At 36.6% G+C, this 19,350-nt stretch overlaps 4 protein-coding genes across 5 annotated transcripts; 2 read left to right on the top strand and 2 right to left on the bottom strand.

Moving 5' to 3' along the window:
* The first annotated feature begins 3,116 nt into the window (after positions 1-3,116).
* On the top strand, positions 3,117-7,011 carry LOC111494597 (probable sulfate transporter 3.4). The gene is made up of 13 exons (XM_023144567.1): positions 3,117-3,550; positions 3,785-3,833; positions 3,920-4,127; positions 4,239-4,410; positions 4,705-4,770; positions 4,889-5,002; positions 5,117-5,233; positions 5,326-5,452; positions 5,556-5,842; positions 5,922-6,112; positions 6,211-6,296; positions 6,400-6,476; positions 6,573-7,011. The coding sequence occupies exons 1-13, from the start codon at positions 3,206-3,208 to the stop codon at positions 6,714-6,716; spliced, it is 1,983 nt and encodes a 660-aa protein (XP_023000335.1). The 5' UTR covers positions 3,117-3,205; the 3' UTR covers positions 6,717-7,011.
* Positions 7,012-7,526: 515 nt separating this feature from the next.
* On the bottom strand, positions 7,527-10,283 carry LOC111494664 (protein SYS1 homolog). The gene is made up of 3 exons (XM_023144636.1): positions 9,375-10,283; positions 8,278-8,504; positions 7,527-8,013 (listed from the first exon to the last, which is right to left on the bottom strand). Exons 1-3 carry the CDS (start codon positions 9,596-9,598, stop codon positions 8,006-8,008), a joined length of 459 nt encoding a protein of 152 aa, XP_023000404.1. The 5' UTR covers positions 9,599-10,283; the 3' UTR covers positions 7,527-8,005.
* Positions 10,284-11,392: 1,109 nt separating this feature from the next.
* LOC111494619 (trihelix transcription factor ASIL2-like) lies at positions 11,393-13,305 on the top strand. The gene is made up of 2 exons (XM_023144597.1): positions 11,393-11,559; positions 11,959-13,305. Exon 2 carries the CDS (start codon positions 12,018-12,020, stop codon positions 13,191-13,193), a length of 1,176 nt encoding a protein of 391 aa, XP_023000365.1. The 5' UTR covers positions 11,393-11,559; positions 11,959-12,017; the 3' UTR covers positions 13,194-13,305.
* A 183-nt stretch (positions 13,306-13,488) lies between these two features.
* On the bottom strand, positions 13,489-18,960 carry LOC111494582 (heat shock 70 kDa protein 15-like). Of its 2 annotated transcripts, none has more exons than XM_023144543.1 (10): positions 18,815-18,960; positions 16,912-18,142; positions 16,411-16,629; positions 16,228-16,323; positions 15,933-16,139; positions 15,027-15,221; positions 14,794-14,940; positions 14,523-14,672; positions 14,314-14,444; positions 13,489-14,069 (listed from the first exon to the last, which is right to left on the bottom strand). In XM_023144543.1, exons 2-10 carry the CDS (start codon positions 18,079-18,081, stop codon positions 13,856-13,858), a joined length of 2,529 nt encoding a protein of 842 aa, XP_023000311.1. In that variant the 5' UTR covers positions 18,082-18,142; positions 18,815-18,960; the 3' UTR covers positions 13,489-13,855. The 2 variants fall into 2 exon arrangements, with proteins under 2 accessions (XP_023000311.1, XP_023000312.1); XM_023144544.1 differs by having other exon boundaries at positions 16,912-18,120; positions 18,815-18,951.
* Between the last annotated feature and the right edge of the window lie 390 nt (positions 18,961-19,350).

Here is a 19,350-nt window from a genome sequence, read left to right as displayed (position 1 = left end):
TTTTTTTTTTTTTTTTTTTTTTTTTTAATTTTAATTTATTTACTCCTATTTACCGACTGCAATTTAGAGACTAAAATACAACGTAACATAATTAATAATATATATCTAAAAATGCATATTTTTATTTATTATACTACTTAATTATTATATTCAACTAAATTAAATTTATGTTTTGGGCTGAAATATGACAGAAAAATATTTCAACAAAATTAAATGAAATAACTCAAATTATGAGTACATGCCCTCATTAATTTTCTATCGGTTGAATTTATTAATATTATTTTAAATTATTTTAAATTATAGACGATAATTTATATTTAAAATTCAGAAATGAAAAATATTATAAGCCTAACGAATCCCACTCACTCGAAAGACTCAAATCTTTTGACAAGACTGCAATTTTGTATTTTGAATATACCAAGCTTTTTTTATTTTATTTATTTTTTATTTTCTTGGGTGTCTGATTTTACACTTGTATAGCTATTTTCCACAAAAAAGATTCAAAGGGAAACAAAATGTGATCGAACTTTATTAAAATAAGATTAATTAAATTTCATAAGATATCAATTTTCTATCTATATTTCAAAATTTTCAAATTATTTAATCATAAAGTATAATTAGAACAAACACTCCTAATTAAAAAATTACATTAAATTAAATTTCCGTGCTTATCTAAAAAAATTAGAATTTAGTTTAAGAACATAAATAAACTAAAACCACAAAAATAAAGTAAAATAAGATCTAAAGAATAATTATACAATATACGGTTTATTTTTTTAAGCCTAAAATTTTCATGAGATAAAGCTAACATATGATTCATTTGGGCTGAATAAGAACCCTTGGATAAATCGGTATTAAAAAGAGTTATTTGAACTTGAATTGAACAATCGAGTGGAGAGAAACTAGAGAAAATCAAGCTAAGTTCCCGAGAGGATAGCATCTCAATGTCACTTGGGAGTCGATAAGCTATTTATATCATACACATGTAGTGTCGAGATGCTACAATTTTTCTATCGACAACGTCATGCTCCCAACGTTGTGTGTTTGATGCTTGCCATCAATGCTGACAATGTCATGATACTTTAAACATGCATGCACTCCCTTATTCATATGAAGCATCTCGATGTAATACCATAGTCTCGATGTGGTTTCGCCTAACATGCTTTTTTCCTTAATTGAAGAGAAACGTTGTTCACCTAACACACCTTTTTTCCTATTTGAAGATGTAACTTTCATACCTTATATAGTTTTTCCTCCTATAAGTCGAACGAACGTTATGTCACTATATTAGTCTTCCTAACACTTGAGAAACTCGAGAAATTCTTATCTTTATATTTCTTGCGGAGCGTTTGTAAGATATATCTCGAAATCCCCTCATATTTTGATGTAATGTCAGTTCGTTTATGTATGATTTCATGTACTCTTACAGTCACGTATAATATTAATTAGTTTGATAGAGTACGATATAAATAATAAAATAAAATCGCACATGTGACAAATATTTCAAATTTTTTTTAGGGTAGGTACTTAATTGAAGCATTTATTCACTTAGAATATCTAGCTTTTCTATAATAAAAAAAAAAAAAATATAAACGTCTTAACGGGTTGAAATTTAGGTATGAAAGGATTTATTTATACATTAATTTTAGAAAATAAAAATAAAATAGGAGTGAAAATTAGTGGATGAGAAATTTTGAAGGGCAAATATGTCTTTTCACCATAACCGAACAGAATAAAAAGACAGAGTTACAAAGAGACACCATTTTCACCGAATAAAGGTTTGGGATGAAAAAGAACGAGCCAAGGAGAAGGCCATATTTGAGAACTTTATTCAAAATAAAAAGAAAAAGAAAATAAAATCTGGCGAATCACCTCCAAACAGACGGCCCAGATTCAGCGTTGTGATTCCTCCATGATATATATATAGATAAATGTAATTTCGTTGATAGTTTTATTATATTTAAAATGAAAATGTGGGAAATGCATGTGAGGTCATTTTTTTGGAGTGTGGGCAAGGTGACGACATGTGGATTGGGCAGGAAGGGTTGCAAGTGTCGTATTACACATACTGCTGTCGTTTCTTTCCCTCCCGCCGGTCAGACACGCCTGAATCTCCGACCATTCACAGCCTCAATCCTTTATTATGGTCCTTATTCCAATGCGCATTTTTTATAAAGTCAACCCACCTTGTAAATTTCTAAACGTAAAACCATAATTATAATTAAAATCAAATTTGATAAGTGTAATTAGAGCATTTTGTATAATTAAAATTCATATTTTAATATTATTTTATTGTGGTATGAAAAGAAGAAATAATATTAATAAAATATATATTTTTTTATATTGTGATTTGAAACGTGAGCCTTCCCAATAATATTTGGCTAGTTTGGGAGTGGAGAAGATTCCTCCATTGTCCGAAATTATATTTCCCATATTTGTCTTTGTTTAAACCTAACCCTTTTTAATCTTTTACCTAAACACTAATTTTTTTTTTTTTTTTTTTTTTTTTTTATAAATTGCGTTTAATATTATTTTATATTTTTTAATTATAAAATATTATTGAATTTAATTAGTGTTTTACTTTTACTTTTTCTTTTCTTTTTTAATAAATTATCTCTTTATAAAAGAATTTTACAAAGATAAAAATTGAAATAATTTAAGAACTTAAAATTAAAAATAAATTATAATTAATAAAATCACTTTTGAATTATAATTATTTTTTAAAAGATAATGTCCAACAATATTTATTATTCAAGACAAGTGCTGAGTATTTCAGCAGTGTAATAAACTTAGTGAAAAGAAGTAAAAGATAATAAAAAAAAATACAATATTTATTCCTTTACGTTTTTGTTTTTTCTGAAAATAAGTAGAAAACAATAAAAATAAAAGAAATAACTGTAAAAGATTCTTCTTATTATTATTATTATTATTACTGTGTTTGTGATTAAAATTCAAAATTACATAAATAATTGTAAAATGACTAAACTACCCCATACAAAAAAAAAAGCGACCCTCCGAGTAACTGCCAGTTTATGCTCAGTGTGCATAACTACCCCTAGTCTTAATCTCATTTTTTCCCCACTTCTATAAATTGCAAGAGCTCTTCTTCTTCCCTTAGAGCCTTCAGACAAACAACAAAATCATTTATATATATATTTAGAGGGAGAAATTCTTCTCTACTCTTCCCTCTCGATTCTAAGCTGCCATGGGAATGAACTCCAATCGAGTTGAGAGCTTGGAATGTCGTGAAACGGTGTTGAGAATTCCGCCGGAGGAAATGTCGGCGCCTCCGCAACACACGGAGGAGATTCACAAAGTCTGCTTGCCGCCTACGCAGACTACACTTCAGAAACTCAAGCACAAGCTCTCCGAGGTGTTCTTCCCGGATGATCCGTTTTACAGATTCAAGAACCAAACGTGGTTCAGAAAACTGCTTTTAGGCCTTCAATTTCTGTTTCCTATTTTCCAATGGGGACCTGATTATACCCTAGCTCTTTTCAAGTCTGACATCGTTTCTGGTCTCACAATTGCTAGCCTTGCTATTCCTCAGGTATGATCAATAGTAAGAACCTCCATGCAAATTCAAATCTCTGTGTAGTTCTGTGTTCTTCTGGTTAGGATTTAGGCTGGGTTTTAGCTCGACTTATCTATGGAATGTAGATTTTGTTTCTATTTTTTCTTTTTCAAACTTGGTCAAATTTAATTTAATGCTGTTTTTTTTTTTTTTTTATGTTTATTAGCCTTCTGAAAATGTGCTTTCTCCATTTTTGTTTGATTTCTGTAGGGAATAAGTTATGCGAAACTTGCGAATTTGCCGCCAATCATCGGTTTATGTGAGTATAATTTTTGTTTCAATGCTAAACGAAACTAAACCAGAAATTGAATTCGATTTGCTGAGTCTTTGTGCGGTTTATTGCAGATTCAAGCTTTGTGCCTCCACTGATATATTCTGTTCTCGGAAGCTCTAGACATCTTGCTGTTGGTCCTGTTTCTATCGCCTCTTTGGTCATGGGATCGATGATCACTGAGGCAGTCTCTTTTAATGAACAGCCAACTCTCTTTCTTAAGTTAGCTTTTACAGCCACCTTCTTTGCTGGTGTATTCCAAGCATCTTTAGGTTTGTTAAGGTATAAAACTAAGAACAGTTGAAAGGGAAAGGATGAATTCCCAATAATTTTCTCTGTTTCTGAGATTGTTTTTCATTGAATTCATTGGTTTTGGTGTTCAATTTGTTACAGGCTAGGCTTTGTCATTGATTTTCTGTCAAAGGCTACTTTAGTTGGGTTTATGGCTGGTGCAGCAGTCATTGTGTCATTGCAACAGCTCAAAGGGTTGCTTGGAATCATCCATTTCACCAACAAAATGCAATTTATTCCTGTCATGTCGTCTGTCTTTCACCACAAAGATGAGGTAAGTGCTTGCTGCATTATGGGTTAAGAAAAGGAGACGAAATGAACAAGCAACCAGATGAATAGTTCACAATAAAGGGTTTTTTTTATTTTTTCAAATATTCTTTTTAAAGATGCCTTTAGTAAAAGCCAAAGTCGGTTCATCCATCAAAACTTGTTAATATAGAACGAATCTTGATTTGTATTGCATAGTAGAGGATTTTTTTTCATGGGTTTGATTTTGATATTCTAGAAGTTCTTGATGGGGCCTCTTTTTGTTCCTTTCTTTTTCTAACTTGGTGCAATTAATGTGCAGTGGTCTTGGCAAACTATTGTTTTAGGCTCCATTTTCCTACTCTTTCTTCTGGGAACGAGGCATATAGTAAGTGGCTTTATGTTTTTCACAAATTTTATCATTACTGTAATTTTGTTTAGAAAATTAACATAAATCACAAGAACAATAGTTCTGGTTCTAATTCGTTCTATTGTACACAATACAGAGTATCAAGAAACCAAAGCTTTTCTGGATTTCAGCAGCTGCTCCACTGACATCAGTTATATTGTCCACTATTTTAGTCTTCCTTCTTAGAGAAAAAGTTCCTGGAATCTCAGTGGTACGAACGGATACTTTTAAACTTCGAATTTGTACACTGAAACTGATATCAATTTCTGGAGGATGCTTCACTTAAACCACATATTGATTTTCTCTTTTGGTGTTCTTTTGATAGATTGGTCATTTGCCAAAGGGCATCAATCCACCATCTTTGAACATGCTGTACTTTACTGGTCCTCAGTTGGCACTTGCCATAAAAACTGGCATTATAACTGGAATTCTCTCGCTGACTGTAAGTACTTGTTTTCACAAAGATGTTAATACAGATTATAGTCATGACTCGGTGGCTGAACAATCCTTTTTTTGTTTTTTTTACAACATTAGGAAGGAATTGCCGTAGGAAGGACGTTTGCTGGTTTGAAAAACTATCAAGTGGATGGGAATAAAGAAATGATGGCCATTGGTTTTATGAACATGGCTGGATCTTGTTCTTCCTGCTATGTTACAACAGGTGTTCGTTACCGTCCTCTACCGTACTGTCTCGAAGACGTTATTTGGTGTTGCAACTTAAAGAAAATAGTAATTAACTCTTTGGTTTGGGATCAATGTTTCAGGGTCATTTTCTCGGTCGGCTGTGAATTATAATGCCGGGGCACAAACAGCAGTCTCAAATGTAGTGATGTCTGCAACCGTGCTCATAACGTTGTTGTTTCTGATGCCACTGTTCCATTATACTCCAAATTTCATCCTAGCAGCCATCATTATAACAGCAGTAATTGGGCTCATTGATTACCAAGCAGCCTGTAGGCTATGGAAAGTTGACAAGCTTGATTTCGTAGCTTGTGTTTGTTCTTTCTTCGGCGTTCTTTTCATCTCAGTTCCGTTGGGTCTTGCCATTGCAGTAAGTTTCCTGATTGCTATGGAATTAGTTTATTATTGAACTGTAACAGGTCATGCCATTAACACATTGGTATTTTCAGGTTGGAGTATCTATTTTCAAGATTCTTCTGCATGTCACGAGGCCGAACACCATGGTCTTGGGGAATATTTCTGGGACTCAAATATTCCAAAACATTGACCGATACCGAGAAGCCTCAAGGGTGCCTTCGTTCCTCATTCTTGCCATTGAATCTCCAATCTACTTTGCAAACTCGACATACCTACAAGAAAGGTGAGCTTGATATAATATAAATCTTCTATATATCTTGTGGATGAGTCTGCTGGAGCAATAATTTCACCAACAACATATCCATCCTGTCTTGTGTGCAGGATTCTAAGGTGGATTAGGGAAGAGGAAGAGAGAATAAAAGCGACGAACGACAGTCCACTGAAATGTGTAATCCTAGACATGACAGGTACGTTGAGTAAACAATTTTACTCAGCTGGTAGAAAAGAAGCCTTTGTTCAAGATTATCCCGCCCGTAAAGTTCGCTCACACTTATCATATGTTTTTCTCAGCTGTGACATCCATAGACACAAGTGGTATAGAAGCAGTATGTGAAATTAGGAAGATCTTGATGCAAAAATCACTACAGGTAAGATCCATGTGGCTACAACTGCTTCACAACCAAAACGTTTTCCATGAAAATTTTCACTGATTGACATTTCTGTATTTGTTTCGTTTCGTTTAGTTTGTTCTTGCAAATCCAGTTGCAAGCGTGATGGAAAAACTGTATAAATCAAAGGCCTTGGAGCAATTCGAGTTTAACGGTCTCTACCTCTCAGTCGGAGAAGCTGTGATGGACATTTCTTCTTTGTGGAAGAGGCAGCCATAACATATCTTCAAGGTTAGCATGGGGGAAAGAGTGTGAAAGAAATAGATAGATAACTGGTCGATAAGGAGAGTTTTTCCTTTTCCTCTTAGGATTATGAAAACACACTCCATCATTTAGCTAGCAATTAGAAGAGGCAATGAAATGTTTTCAACCCTTTGCTCTTATCTTGACAATGAGGCTAACACACACCAATTACCTTCAAGCAATCTCAGAGTTGTTTAGTTCAGTGTCTAAAATGTTTAGAGCAAAAGCTTAAGAAAATTTTGTACTTTCATTATTACATCATTTACAAATTCTCACAGGAAAAATCAGTGCAGAACTATAATTTAGTGCTTCTAAGTTAATAAAAAAACTCAAAAAGTGGATGAACTTTAGCCTTTAGGAAAGAGAGGCATCTTATACAAAGCTTGAAGCATTAGCCTCATTGAAAAAACAAACAAAATTAAGGTTATGCTGATTCCAAACTACATTACAGTATTCAAAAGTTAGACCACCAAAAGGGACCCTTGAATAATTTAATGATCTTAATCGAATATTTGACCATTTAACAGCTCGTTCAGCCACGCAACTTTATAAGATTGTGATTCAATAGCTAATAAAAACATATTTGAACTTGTGAAGCATTGCATCGTTCTTTTTAATTGTGTGTGCAATCTGATCGTGGAAGAAGTGGACACTTTCAATTATTGCCTACAAATCTTTATAAGATGCTTCGAAGCGTAAGAAGAACGCTTAAAGCAGTACCAAAAATAAAGAAACAGAAACCATATAATGGTGACAATGAAGGCCTTTCATCAAGAGGAAAGCAAGAGTATCAAAGCAATAATAGAAAACAAAAGCAATCCAACAGAAGTCTCCTTTAGTTTCCATATTAAATTCTGATTATCATCATGGCTTTTCACTGTCATTGAAACTTCAGAAGAGCAAGAAAGAAAGAGAATAAAGAAGTTTCCTTTCCAAAATAAGCTGTAAACTCATCCGTGTGAGGAGTTAAAAGAGAAAAGAACAAATGAATCGAGCTCTTATAGGCATTAGTCATAGCCTTTTTGTCCATTGAAAGTGAGCTCTTTCCCCCAAGAACTTCCTGGAACTCATGTAAACCCTCCAATCATTTGAAACACTAGTTTATAATAATCCAGTGCACCAATAATGCCAGTTTTTCCAATATCTCAAAGAGATTCTTCTTCCTTGATACTAATTTGATCTGGCTAGGCAGATTTAATAAGATAGGCCACTGAAATTCACACACATCAACAGGTGGTTCTTGCAATTTGAACTTCCCTAAAAGCTCAAACATCTGCACCAAAATATGATCAATGTTATATGGTACAACTAAATCTGCTTCTCAGTGAGAGGGACAAAAACTTATGACCACTCAGATGTGATCCAACCCTTTTATGTACATATCAGAACATGTTAAACTCAATTGAAAATCCAAGCATAAAATTTGTGTAGTAGCAAGTATGTTTTGTTTTGGCAGTCTATGTTAGTTGTTACTACTATGAATTATGAATGTCAAAGAAGATTCTTTTGTTCATTTCATTGAGGAAAGAAGCCTTACTCGAACGCAATCGTGTTATAGGAATCTCTCGCAGTTCACGTTTGATACACAGATATTCACCCAGCAAAGACATCACTACAAGCCCTGTACCATTCACAACCCACCATGTCATTGACGAAGGCCACCCTCCATAAGCGATACAGATGAAAAGGTGGAGTATATAGAGTGTGGCCGCAAAATCTAAGCACTTCTTTGCTCTTTCAATCAAATAAACCAAAAATCCTGCCCTGCATCACAATAAAATAGTAATGGTGAGAGAAGCTGACAACATAAACAATATGAAGATAAAGAAAAATATTCAAAACCGACTACTTAAACGCATTTGATAAGCTTAATTTTCAAAGAAATTCATGAGTGGAAGTAGTGGTTATAAGCTTAATTTTCAAAACTTTCCAACAAATTCTCCGGTTTGGAAGAGAGTATTATTCTCATCAGGGAAACGTAACAATACTATAGAGGTGTCGCTTAGGGTAACATTCAACCGAATCAAGATCAATTAGTCGATACCATTCCAAAACTATGTTACTATTCCCAACCCCGAGCCCAATTCAAAACACCATTTAGGAAAAGCTTCCATTCTGTAGAGTTTCATATATTTAAATGTTTACCATGTGAATTTCTGCTATGGCAACAGACAAAAAACATTGAAATTCACATCAATTGCAGAAGGAACAGAAAATAAGATACAGCAAACCATTAAGAAGAACAGCCTTCGACATCAAAAAGTTACCATGCAATTACAGGTTACAACAAAAAATGGCCTCATTACATAATTAGAGATAAGAACAAAATCATTAATATTGACATTCAAAACAAACCATTTTCATGGTTAACAAAAAAAGCAACATCAGCGAGGGTGATTAATCTATTTAATTCCAAATAATCTAACAATGGTTCGATATCATGCAACTTCTCCAAACCATTGCCAATTATTCCTAACAATGCAATGCATAGTGATTCAAACAACATATGAGGTGAGGAGATTCAAATGAACATGGTGGAGAGATTCTTGGTCAAGAGTGTATGCATCAACTAGTCTGTGGTTATATACATAATACTGAATATGGAGGAGAAAAAAAGTAAAACAGAGTTCTTACCCAGCAAGCGCAGTTAGCAGGAATGAAGCAATAACACACAAACCAGTGGTCGTAGAGACAGTTAGTGTGGCATAATCAAAGAAGTAAACAAGGCTGATCCGAGAAACACGAGTCCCAACTAGGGTCGCCAGAAAAATGCCAAGAGTCAGGTAATACAAACATTGAAGGCAAACAATTTGGGCAACAATTAGCCATGGATCCCATACCAATGCACCATAGAACATGACTTCACCACTCACTCGGTCCTAACTTCAACAGAACCCAACTTCTTTCAGTATAAACCAAATATAAATTACGAACTCGCAACAATCAAGGACTTATTATCTGTGCTTATCTATCCTTTTCACGCTCTCAAATTGACAATGAAATCCAACATATGCCCATTTCTGTACGTGAATTTGTCGTCCCTTCGGAATAGAACTCCCTAAAATCTTCGTAACGATAATTTTACGATCTCGTCTCATTCGATCTGAAACAAACAAATCCTACATCCACCCATACTAAAAGCCAAACAATATGTATCTAGAGTAACATTCAAAATCAAAGAGAGAAGTGAATCCCAATTCCCTAAAAAAATCAACCCTAGATATCAAATAAATTCCAATTCCCTACAGAATCTAACCCTAGAAATCAAATAAATCCCAAATTCGCTAATACAACGAACGCACCGCAATGCGAATAAGAATAAGATCAAACATGAAACATGTAAAACCGTCAATCTTAAGATCGAGAAGACACAAATTGAAAGCAGCCGTCCCCGAAATTCAGGCTTTCGAGCAAATTTCCTTCCCCTTTTTTCTTCTGAAATTTTAGGTCGTGTTGTTCTGCTCCGGAAATTTTCGTTTGTGGAGATGCGCTACAGTTGTAAACTTGTGTAAAATCCAAGCTTTCATTACTTCCAGAGAGCAAATGTTACTACGTTGGTAATTAGTCTAAATTACTGCACTTTGGGCCCCACAATTCATTCTCTTTTTAATTAATTCAAATTCATATGTAATATATTAACTTTTTTTTTCATAAGAAATTAAAAAATTAACTTCGAGGACTTCGAGGACACCGTTAGCAAATATTATTCGATTTAGTCTGTTATGTATCGTTTTTAGCCTTATGGTTTTAAAATGCATTTAGTATGGAGAGATTACAGGCCAACGCGGACAATATGTGCTTGTGATGGACTTGAGCTGTTACACAAGACATGTGCCAACGAGGACGCTCGCCTCTCTAAGTAGGTGAATTGTTGAAGAGGGAAACAAATCATTCCTTATAAACGTGTGAAAATTTCTACCTAAATATATGTGTTTTAAAACCATGAGGCTAACAACAATATGTTACGAACCAAAACAGAAAATATTTGCTAACGGTGGACATGGGCGGTTACAAAGTATCAAAAGACAGGTTTTCAATATAAGTATGTTCCCGAGAAATAAGGAGCTAACATTGCAAATAAACTCTCCAACTTCTCTCGAAAAGAATCATAAACATTTGGATATAGGAAAAGAAAAAAAAGTTAAAGACCTTTTGTTTTTCCTATCCCTACCGACCCGAGCCGACCCCATTCTCCTGTTCCGACGAACAAAATGATTTTTATACCCTTTTTGGTATCTCCATGCTGCAGTTTTTCCGAAGTTCAGTGTCATTTTCGTAATATCAGATTGATTTTGTGGATCCACATGGATATTAACAACATGAACATTTGGCATTGCACTTTAACCACAAAAATATCAAGCCACGTAGGATGAGGTCGGTCTAGTCAGCAACCAGCTTGTGTTATGCTGCCATGTCATTGCCTCCATCTCCTCGAAAGTTAAAACGAGTATATTGTTGAATGTAGAGTGAGCTCAAAAAATAAAACTATTAAAGGGCCTGCAAGGAGCCACGGCCCAATAACAACCATCGAATAACAACAGCCCAATAAGATTCCAAATGACATTTCGGCCCATTAGCCACCACTTAAGGCCCAAATAAAAGGCCCAAAAAAACGAACTAGTAAATTTCTACGTACGTTAGCAGCAACCTGATGATATCCCTTGTCTTGCTCCCTCGTCTGTTCTCTTGTTTGTTTCGAAAGCCTTATTTCATCCATCTTTCTTCGAATCCTTTCGTACTCCAGCTTTAAGAACAACAACAAACTTCAGCTTAATCGCGCAGCTCCATAAATCTTGGATTTCTCACATCGATGCTTGAGGTAAGAGCTTGTGGCCTCTGGTATTCTCGGAATCTTGGTTCATCTTTGAAATTAGGGCTTTTAGAGAACCACAAAGTTTTATGTTGTATGTTGTTTCAATCTTCCGTTCGAATTGGCGTTATGGAGCTATGTTCGCTCGATATTGTCCTGGAGTCGAGAAGGTAGAGTAGTTAGCTATTGATTTTTCCGCTCTCTTCTCGTCGATGAATTGAGGTTTCTCGCATCTCGAATCTTTTTCGGATCTTGGACGAGATATAGGGATTTGAGGGAAGGTTTTTGTTGAGTGTTGATCCAAGACGGGTTTATTAAGAGTGAAGGAGTAAGACTATTGTGAGATCGATTGTTAAGAAGTGTTTAATCTTGTTCTGGAAAGTAAAGTTGTTTTTACTCAAATCGCAGTTTGGTTATCTGAAAATGTGGAACTAGCTCTGAGATTGTTTGCTGTTGTTTGATCTCAAATGGACGACGACAGCGGAGAAGAGAGATATCCTTTATCCAAACGTTACAGTGGAAACCATCGGGAAAGTTACAGTTCTGTACCTTTTCCAAAGGTTCCTCTCCGAGATGCTCCTTATTCAAGGCCAGTCAGCAATCATTATGTGGAAGATGATGTTGAAGATGACGATGAAGAGGATGAAGGACTGGGGGAGGAAGATGATGAGAATGATCAGAACAATGGTTTTGCTCACACAAGCGATGAAGTGGATGATGGTGATGACGAGGATGATTATGATATGGATGAAGACAACAAGCAGAACAGTACTGTCAAACTAGATGCTGATTTGGAAAGACACCCCAAGAAGCGGCGTTTGAAGAGCTTGGCATCAAGTTATGAACTTGCTCCTCGTGTTCCAGCTCCATCATCTGTTACTCCTGCTCAAAAATTATTTGTTGGGGGCAGGAATTCATTGATGGATTGGAATGAACATGAAACAGTTGTTCTGCTAGATGCGTGGGGCGAACGGTTTCTTCAACACGGGAGGAAAAGTCTCCGTTCTGAGGAATGGCAAGAGGTTGCTGAGAAGGTGTCCGAGGTCTCTAAGATTGAGAGGATGGACACACAATGCCGAAACCGCCTTGATACATTGAAGAAGAAGTATAAAAAGGAAAAATCGAAGTCGACAGAAATAGGTGGTTCTACCAGCAAATGGGTTTACTTTAAGAAGTTGGACATGTTAATGTCTTCACCCCCAAACCAAGGAGGCCTATCGTGTGGCTTAGACTCGGGGGAGTACGTGTTCATGAACCCTAGAGCTTATCTAAACCGTGCAAATGGGTTCGATGAGATGAGAGATAGCCCCGAAAATTCGGAATCTGATGATGATGAGGATGACGAACTCGATGGACTTCCGCCGAAGAAAAGGATGTATGGGAGGAACCGTTGCGATGGGACTTCATTCAGGATGCTAGCCATCTCCATTCACAAGTTCAGTGAGATTTATGAGAAAATAGAGAGTAGCAAAAGACATCAAATGATTGAGTTAGAGAAGATGAGGATGGATTTCTTGAGAGATTTAGAGTTGCAGAAAAGGCATATTATGGAGAGAGCACAGGCTGAGATTGCGAAACTTAAGCAGGGCGACAACAACGATGACGGGGACTGCAGTGCCCCTGCCAAGAGTACCAATGGATAATGTAATCTATGTCATTGATCATATGCTGTTTGTATAATAGATGGGAGGCCCCTTCCCCTATTGATTTCTGATCAGTGCAATATATTCGATGGAACCTTTCTTACATGTGACAGCAATGACACAGCTCTGCATTTCATGTTCCAATTCGCTGATTGCCCAGAAGAAAATGGATAGACAAAACGGATCATTCCTAAACCAATACGGCCAAGGGTACCATGCTCTTTCACAAGGCTAGATGGTTATGTGATGTTACTAATTACAATGGAGTTGGGCAGGAAGATGGCATATTCAGATCAAAGAAAATGAGCAAAAATGATCCATTTAATAATTCTTTTTGGAGTTCAAAATAGTATAGAGAATAACCGTAAATGCAGAAAAGACGAGTATGAGCCTCGGCAACGAGAGGCCATTAATAACACTAACATTTCTCTGAAAATTTTCCTCTTAAAAGAACGGATTGCTGAAAAAGACTCGCTCCAGCAAGAAAAGAAAGCCCTACCAAAAAAACAACCAAATACAAAATGCTTCACAAGTGATTCCACAAGTCAAATACAAGCCAGCCTTCCACCCACCACATCATTCATCAGCTCACCAAGTTTCAATATTTTTTTTTGGCTCGATAGTAGTTCGTCATAAATAACAAAGGCAAGCATTCCACTAGATTAAGCAGCGCTAGAAGGTTCTGGTTTTTCCGTGTCCATTGGCTCTGTAGAAGCTGAGGACACCTCAGTTTCATCAGCTCCCTTCCGCTTTGGACTTGCGCTAGCATTAGAAGTTGCACTGGCATCCCCTCCTTGCTGCTCACTGCCCTGAGGAGCTGGTGGAGGTGTCTCAGGCGCAGCTGGTTTGGGTTTCGTCATTATTGGTCTGCAAAACCTGCATGAATACATATTCCAGGCATCAGAAAACAATCAGTTGATCAACCAAACATTATTAAGTTAAGAAAAAAACAACTTCAAGAATCCTAGATCAAATGAATGGACTATGGGTTTGAATTTGAGATTACTTTATAATAAACGACTTTTATGTGAAAGCACCTCCTTGAGCACTTTTATAATAAACGACTTTTATGTGAAAGCACCTAATTAGTGATTTAAAGTAATTAGAAAGGATGGGTAACCTGTCAAGTGCTTCAGCTTTCTTTCTCACATCAGCAGAATAGAGGACTGGTGTAGAATGTTTGGGTAGAGAGTCCTGGTGCTGCTTTTTCTCTCTTAACCAGGCCTCAGCTTCCACACACTCATTCAAGACCTGCAGAATATTTTGATAAAGGGTAACGCTACACAGCCACCCATACATAAATCATGAAGAGACAGAAACAAGTAATACCTTCTGTTTTTCAGAAATGTCGATGTGGTCAAATTTAGGATCAGCTGACATTGCTGCTTCCCTGTAACTGTTGATGCAGTAAGCAAGTTGATCAATCACAGTTCCTCTCTCCGTGTACTCCTTGAAACGCTCCTCTATTGGGTTACCTTGCTGCAAATTATGTCCAACGTCAGAATGCAGCCAAAGACCACAAACAAAAAAAAGGATTAATTCTTGTAATCGATATATCATCATTTTCTTCCTGGCTGAAAACTTGAAACATATCACTTACCTTCTTCAACTCCTCAAGCTTAGCTATGTAGACTCCCTTCGTTTCATCCTCTCCGTCTTCATAAAGCCAATCTTCAACCTCCTGAAGTTTGGCAGAAAGCTCTTCTCTCTGTGAATCAGTGACGAACTCCTGGTATTTATCATGCAGCTGGGGACACAAAAAACATTCATCCGTTAAATTTCAATTCTACATTCGAGAGAGCTTATCATAAAAATATGGAAGTTGTTGCTTGCCTTGTTTCTCATTTCATATACATATGCCTCGACAGCATTTTTCTTCTCTTTGGTTTCCTCCATAACCCGATCCTGTAAAGCCATTTCAAACTCCTTTTCCACTGCCTTTTGTACATCAGCTGATGCCAATCCACCATAAACCAATTCTACCACGGGGATATTGGTTTTCTTAACCTTCTTCTTTGGTGCTTCAACCTAAATGCCAAGAGATTAGCCATGTACAACACAAAAACCCACCTAACCCACAAAATGCCATCGTCTACTTGATGCTCAAATAATGGAACATCGATATTGCTAGTGAAACAGCAAGCAAAGGTAGTCCAACTCAAAAGAACTCTGAGAGCTTTTAATTACTTATGTAAAATATACGTAACTTTAGAACATAATAATAACTTTGGGAAATTTATATATTTTCAAAAAACTATAAACATTTGTAGTGCTAATTTACTGTGTAAATAGGATAAAGTACAATTTCAGAACCTTCAAGTTATTATTCAACACAATGAAATCTGAAACCTGTACGGGATGGATTCATCATTTCCTCTAATTATGAGGAAAGAAGAAAAAGGGAAAAGGAATAGTGAAATTGCTGTTGGAATCGCCAAATCTTACTCTATGAAATATTACTTAAAAATATTTCATTTAATAAAAATGCAATTTAGGTGTGAAGGGAAACCAAAAGAAAATTAGAACCATGACGAAGGAAATAGAACGAGAAGAGGGGGAAAAAAAGGATAAAGAGAGGAGGGTATATAATAAATCAAACTAGAAAAGGAACAGAGAGTAGTATCTCTACTGCAGAAAGTACGAATAAACAAACAGCATATCTATTACTATACTTAATTATCTATATTGACAATGACAAGATAAATCTGTGGAGGAGGAGATGGAACTCCCTTTACTTACCTTGGCATCCGTCTCCATCTGGGCAGATTGGTCTCCTAACTCAGCACCACCATTCTCAGCTCCAGCATCTGTGCTTCCCTTGGCATCTTGCATGTTAACATCGTTCTCGTTAGAACTGGGAGGGGCATCAGATGAAGCTTCATCAGTCTCCATTTTAGCTGACTGATCTCTGGTGACTGGAACCTCTACTTCCTCCTCCTCTAACAGCTAAACATACAGAGATTCCCCCCTCAGAGAAGATTAAAGACAAATGTAGACCAACAATACAACGAAAAAAGACCTATAGAAGACTTACTGTGGCTGATTCAACAGAAACAATTCCGTGCAAATTAAGTCGAACCTTCACCTTGACCTTTGCCCTTCCACCTTTTGAAGATTGAAAAGGACCAATCTGGATATGCACATTACCCACAACTTAATCTCAATGATTACAAGATAGCAAATGCTCAAGCTACTCAATTTGATTGTTAACCCTCACCGTGTAGGTACTGATCTTCGCTTGCTGATCACAATCAGTATAATGTACATCAACACTAAATGTGCCAGACCTATAAAATGTAAGAGCCTTGACACTGGGTACGGGATTCCCCTTGGGGAAAACAACAGTGCTCTGCTGATTGTCCACTGCTCCATTTTGAGGATCTGAAGCAGCACCCTTCCACGAGAGAGCTATGGAAAATGGAAAGTTCTCGTTTACCTTCAAAAGAGCAAACCAATAAATCAGGGGGGAAATGCAAAAAACAGGCGTCCAGCCAAAGGTTTTTCATGACTTCACACAGGATGCATATAACAAAAATTCAGCAGAAAAACAGAAATAATATACTCAAAAATCAATTGCTAACTAATCATAATCCTCGGTACATCCTTGTACTTTCATGTTACATAGAAGTATATAAAAAATGTTCGTAGAAACCATGTTAGTTAGAGGAGAACTGTAAGGGAAAAGTTTGAGATTAGTCATCGAATCAGGCACTCTTACCTGAAATTCTCGCACTTTGAATGTGGGACTGAGGATAGCACACTGAAGGGCACAACCTCTAGCAACACACTCGCTTGCATTCATAGTACGCCTGGGCTCCTTTTTGAAGAACTCAGTCAATATTTTTATTACAGCTGGGACACGAGAACCTGAACCAACAACTTCAACAATGTGGACATTATCAACGGTAAGACCAGCTTCTGCAAGTGCTTGCTCCAAAGGTCCTTTCACACGTTCTAATATTGGAATACTTATTTGTTCGAATTCTTCCCGTTTAATGATTCCCCTCACATCTTTCTCATCCATCAAACATTCTATGTTTAAAGGTGCCACAGGGTTTGCACTAAGGACTTTCTTAAGCTTCTCACAAGCAGTGCGGAGCCTTAGACAAGCCCTTGCATTCTGATAAACATCTATTTTGTACTCGCTTTTGAACTTTTCTGCAAAGTGATGAAATAATACCTCATCAAAGTCTCTGCCACCAAGGGACTGATCAGATGAATGGGCCAACACTTTCAACTGACCCTTCTTAAAGCCAGCAATACACACTTGCATGCTTGCATGTCCAATATCAACAAATGCCACGTTCAACTGATCATTTTCAGGCAAATCAGTTTTATATATACCATAAGCCAAGGCTGTTGCAGTAGTTTCATGCATCAAGCGAAGGGGATGCAACCCTGCAATTGTAGCTGCATCTAATACAGCTCTTCTCTGAAGATCAGTGAAATAAACCGGGATTCCAATGCAGCAATCAACCACCGCGGCATTAAGATTTTTCTCCGCGATGCCTTTCAGATTTGAAAATAGCATACCCAACACCTGGGTTGGCGTAAAAGTTTTTACCTCACCCAGGTAACGGACATGAACTAAAGGAAAGCCATCAGGCCCCTCGGTTACAGAAAACGGCAATGACTGAATATCCTTTTGCAAGCTTGGTTCAGAGAATTTACGGCCAATCAATCTCTTAATCTGAGAGATCGAATTCTTGATGTTCATCATAATTGATGCTGCACCAGCTGTCCCAATAAATCGCTGCTTGTCACCAAAGCTGACAATAGCTGGAGTTTCCCGCTTGGATTCATCATTGAGAACAACATCAATACCTCGCTGCCTTGCAACAGCTACAATGCAGCTCTCGTTACCAAAATCAAAACCAACAACGCTCATCTTGCAAGAGATTGAACCGATATGTCAAAAACAATCGGCCTGTCAAAAAAAATGGAAGAACCTGAAAATATTAATGAATGTTGTTATTATCAATAGGAAAATGATATGCAATCGCATTCCCTTGAAGAGAACCGCATCAGTGATTATTGTAAAGTGTATAGTTCGCGGGAACTATTGCAGTAGCAATCAGTATGCCAACTTGCGTATTTGATCGGAAAAAATCGTTCAAATAAAATTCAAACGGAGAAATGAAAGAAGAAACGACATAAACACATCCACAAGTCCAACAAGAACAATCCGTTCATTTCACTGTGTCAAACTCGAGGCGATAGGTATCCAAATCCGTACAATAACACTCGCCATATGCTTATTGCCATATCAGTGTGTTAAAACATTTCAAGAAACAGATCAAACATGGAAACCACAAAACACATTAAATACATGAAATAATCAACAAAATGTTCCATAACAAACTAGGTCGAAATGCTTTAACCAGTAATTAAAGCTAAGAACAAAAAGAAAAAGTGAAGCAATAGATTCATTCCTAGAAACGGCAATACGAGCACAATTGATAGAAATGTAAAATCAAAACACTCCGAATCTGAAGAAAACAAATCTAGTAAGAGACAAAGAAGTTGGAAATGGCCGCATCGAGGAAGCAAAACTCTCAGATCTACAGCTCAAGAGAACAAGAAAAGCAGAATCAATACAACAGCGGCGTATGGAAACAAACCTTCAGAGCGATCCGAACAGCAAGAGCGATGGAAAGGAAGAGAGATTTAATTCTTGGGTTCTGGAACTCTCCACAAGACCGCGCTTATAAAAGAAAAGGGCTACGTACCACTTTCGAGGGCTTTCTGTGGAATTTTCAAGTTTTATATATTATTTATAAATTATATATATATATATATATATATATATTCTTCTGCTTCTTTAATTTTGATTTTATTTTCCGATTCGAGGGGCAGCCTTTAGAACTGGAGACGTCGTGACTCGTGGTCCCTAGAGTCGTCTAGAGATAGATACTGAAGTTCTAGAAAGATCTATACGCACTCTGCCTTTTCATTTTCCCCGTTTGTTCAACGCTGGACTGGGCCTTATGGGCCTTCTCTGTCTGGGCCGCCCTCCCTTCTCCAAAACATTTTGGGCCCGACCGTCTGCAAAGGCCCAATATTCTTTTCTCTCTCTTTTTATTATTTAAATTTAAATAATTTAGTCAGATAATTAGATAGTTGGATGACTATTTTGTGGTTCTTTTAAATTAATTTA

Source organism: Cucurbita maxima, unplaced genomic scaffold (genome assembly GCF_002738345.1).
Source record: "Cucurbita maxima cultivar Rimu unplaced genomic scaffold, Cmax_1.0 Cma_Scf00020, whole genome shotgun sequence".
Taxonomy (NCBI): Eukaryota; Viridiplantae; Streptophyta; class Magnoliopsida; order Cucurbitales; family Cucurbitaceae; genus Cucurbita; species Cucurbita maxima.
Note: the sequence above shows the minus strand (reverse complement) of the source record. Positions and strands in the feature narration are given on the sequence as shown.